At 38.1% G+C, this 1,870-nt stretch overlaps 1 protein-coding gene across 1 annotated transcript in view; it reads left to right on the top strand.

Moving 5' to 3' along the window:
* Positions 1 to 526: 526 nt before the first annotated feature.
* LOC117102029 (homeobox protein XHOX-3-like) overlaps positions 527 to 1,870 on the top strand; it is a 10,118-nt gene continuing 8,774 nt past the window's right edge. The window contains exon 1 of the mRNA XM_033242246.1: positions 527 to 1,417. Within this exon, the coding sequence (XP_033098137.1) occupies positions 955 to 1,417 (463 nt within the window). The 5' untranslated portion in view covers positions 527 to 954. The remainder of the gene's footprint in view (positions 1,418 to 1,870) is intronic.

The raw sequence follows: 1,870 nt of genomic DNA, 5'->3' as shown, positions 1-1,870 counted from the left end.
TCAAAATGTTTGTAATGTGGCAATTTAGTTTGTGTTGGCTCTTATTGTTGTGAGCTGATCGTCCATTTCCGATCGCTACGGTATCATATCCAGCTAATCCACTCATTACAATTTCGCCTATTGTTTATATTGTTGCTTTATTATTCGGCGTTTGTGAACTCGGAAAACACTTGCATTGATTTCGAATTCCGAATTGTTCGCTATGATCACCAACTACTCAGCTTTCTTCGCTAGTAATTTTCGATAAGCTAGATCGGGGTGTAAGCCTGAGGCGACACTAATCGATGTTAGGTACAAAAGCATAATATGTAATTAACAAAACTTCCCAATAGAGACTTCGCATAATTAGTTAATGAAACTCATCAAGAGATTTTAAAGAATTCGGTAAATTACAAAGGGATCTGATGTTCGCCAAGGACCCGCACCCACGACTTGCATTGTTGCTGACCATGGAGGAATCCTCTTTCAACAATAGGCTCAACCAAAACAAACTTAATCGTTGGGGTCGCTTTTTCAATTCGTCTGACAAACTATGAATTGAGTTTGGTAATTACGTCTCTCGGCTGTGTTCGCTGTGTATACTCTAGCATTGGCTAAATGGCTCTCACGGGACAAGACTTTGTCTTCTGAAACTCTATAACTAAATCCATTATTACGGTGGAGATTCGTTGAATATACTCACTTATGAGTTAAAGCATCAAAGCTTCGACACTTTCCGAGTCGACTTGTACTGCACACGCCGACAGCAGTCCAGCCGCATTGCTTGGAATAAATTCTTAGCTTAGTCATATTTATTAAATAGGTAGTACAAAGTTTGATACATCATAGAATTTTCAACGGTACAATTAAAAAAAGTTCTACCAATTTCGGGACATTTTTTACAACTTCCCAACAAATTCGAGGGTCGTTCCTTTTGCGTTTCTGACCATATTGTTTCCAGAGAGATTCGTGATTATGTCAGATATTAGCTCACAAATTGTATCAAAAGAAACATTAAATTATAAAGAAAACGCTAGCTGGAGAATTTCTGAAACATCGGAACGTGAACCGCACAAAAAGCATACGGAGCCATCGTGCCAATCTAAAGATACAGTTATGCCAACACCAATCTTACATCGACCTTTCCTGGACTCTCCTCCACCACAACCCGCACCAATGCCCGCTCCTACACCTGTGTACCTAGACTCGGACCCTCGCCTACCATGTCCACTGGAATCACCTATGTCTTCGCCTAGCTCTGCTATTCTAGATGTTTCTGAAACGAACTCAAATATTTCCGACTCGGACTTTATAGCAGATACTGCTTGTAAACAAAAACAGTTGGAAGTTGATTACACACATGTAGCTGAGGACCAAGAGGCAATGAAAGCAAACTTGGAAAAGACAAATTCGGAACCTTCATCTCAGCATTTAAAAGGTAAGAATTTTTTATATATTAACGTACGTCAGATGAAGTACAATGACTCCATCGTCCATCAGATAAATCATATAGTGTTGACTTGTAATTTGTAATCATGCCGAAGAAAATAGAATAACTGCTGAAATTAAAAGCTCAGCCTTAATAGCAGGCTAAATGTAGCCTCTTCATTATTCTTTTCATCAGACAAAAATTATTTGTCACCATTTCAAATTATATCCAAATGAACCTAAATAACGTAATATTTTTTTTAGAGCTCCAATATTAAAAAGTAAAGGCGATGCATACGTACATTTATATTTAACATGCATGTCGTATTGTGATAGTATACTGTCCCCCATTGATTTTCAACCCTTTCGAAGACCTTCCGGTTACCATTCGGTTGCTCTACCAAATACTGAGCATAGCTGAAGTTTTTACTCTAAAGCCACTGATACATACATACATATATAT

Source organism: Anneissia japonica, unplaced genomic scaffold (assembly GCF_011630105.1).
Source record: "Anneissia japonica isolate Jap-2015-1 unplaced genomic scaffold, ASM1163010v1 scaffold997_len2565447_cov190, whole genome shotgun sequence".
Taxonomy (NCBI): domain Eukaryota; kingdom Metazoa; phylum Echinodermata; class Crinoidea; order Comatulida; family Comatulidae; genus Anneissia; species Anneissia japonica.
Note: the sequence above shows the minus strand (reverse complement) of the source record. Positions and strands in the feature narration are given on the sequence as shown.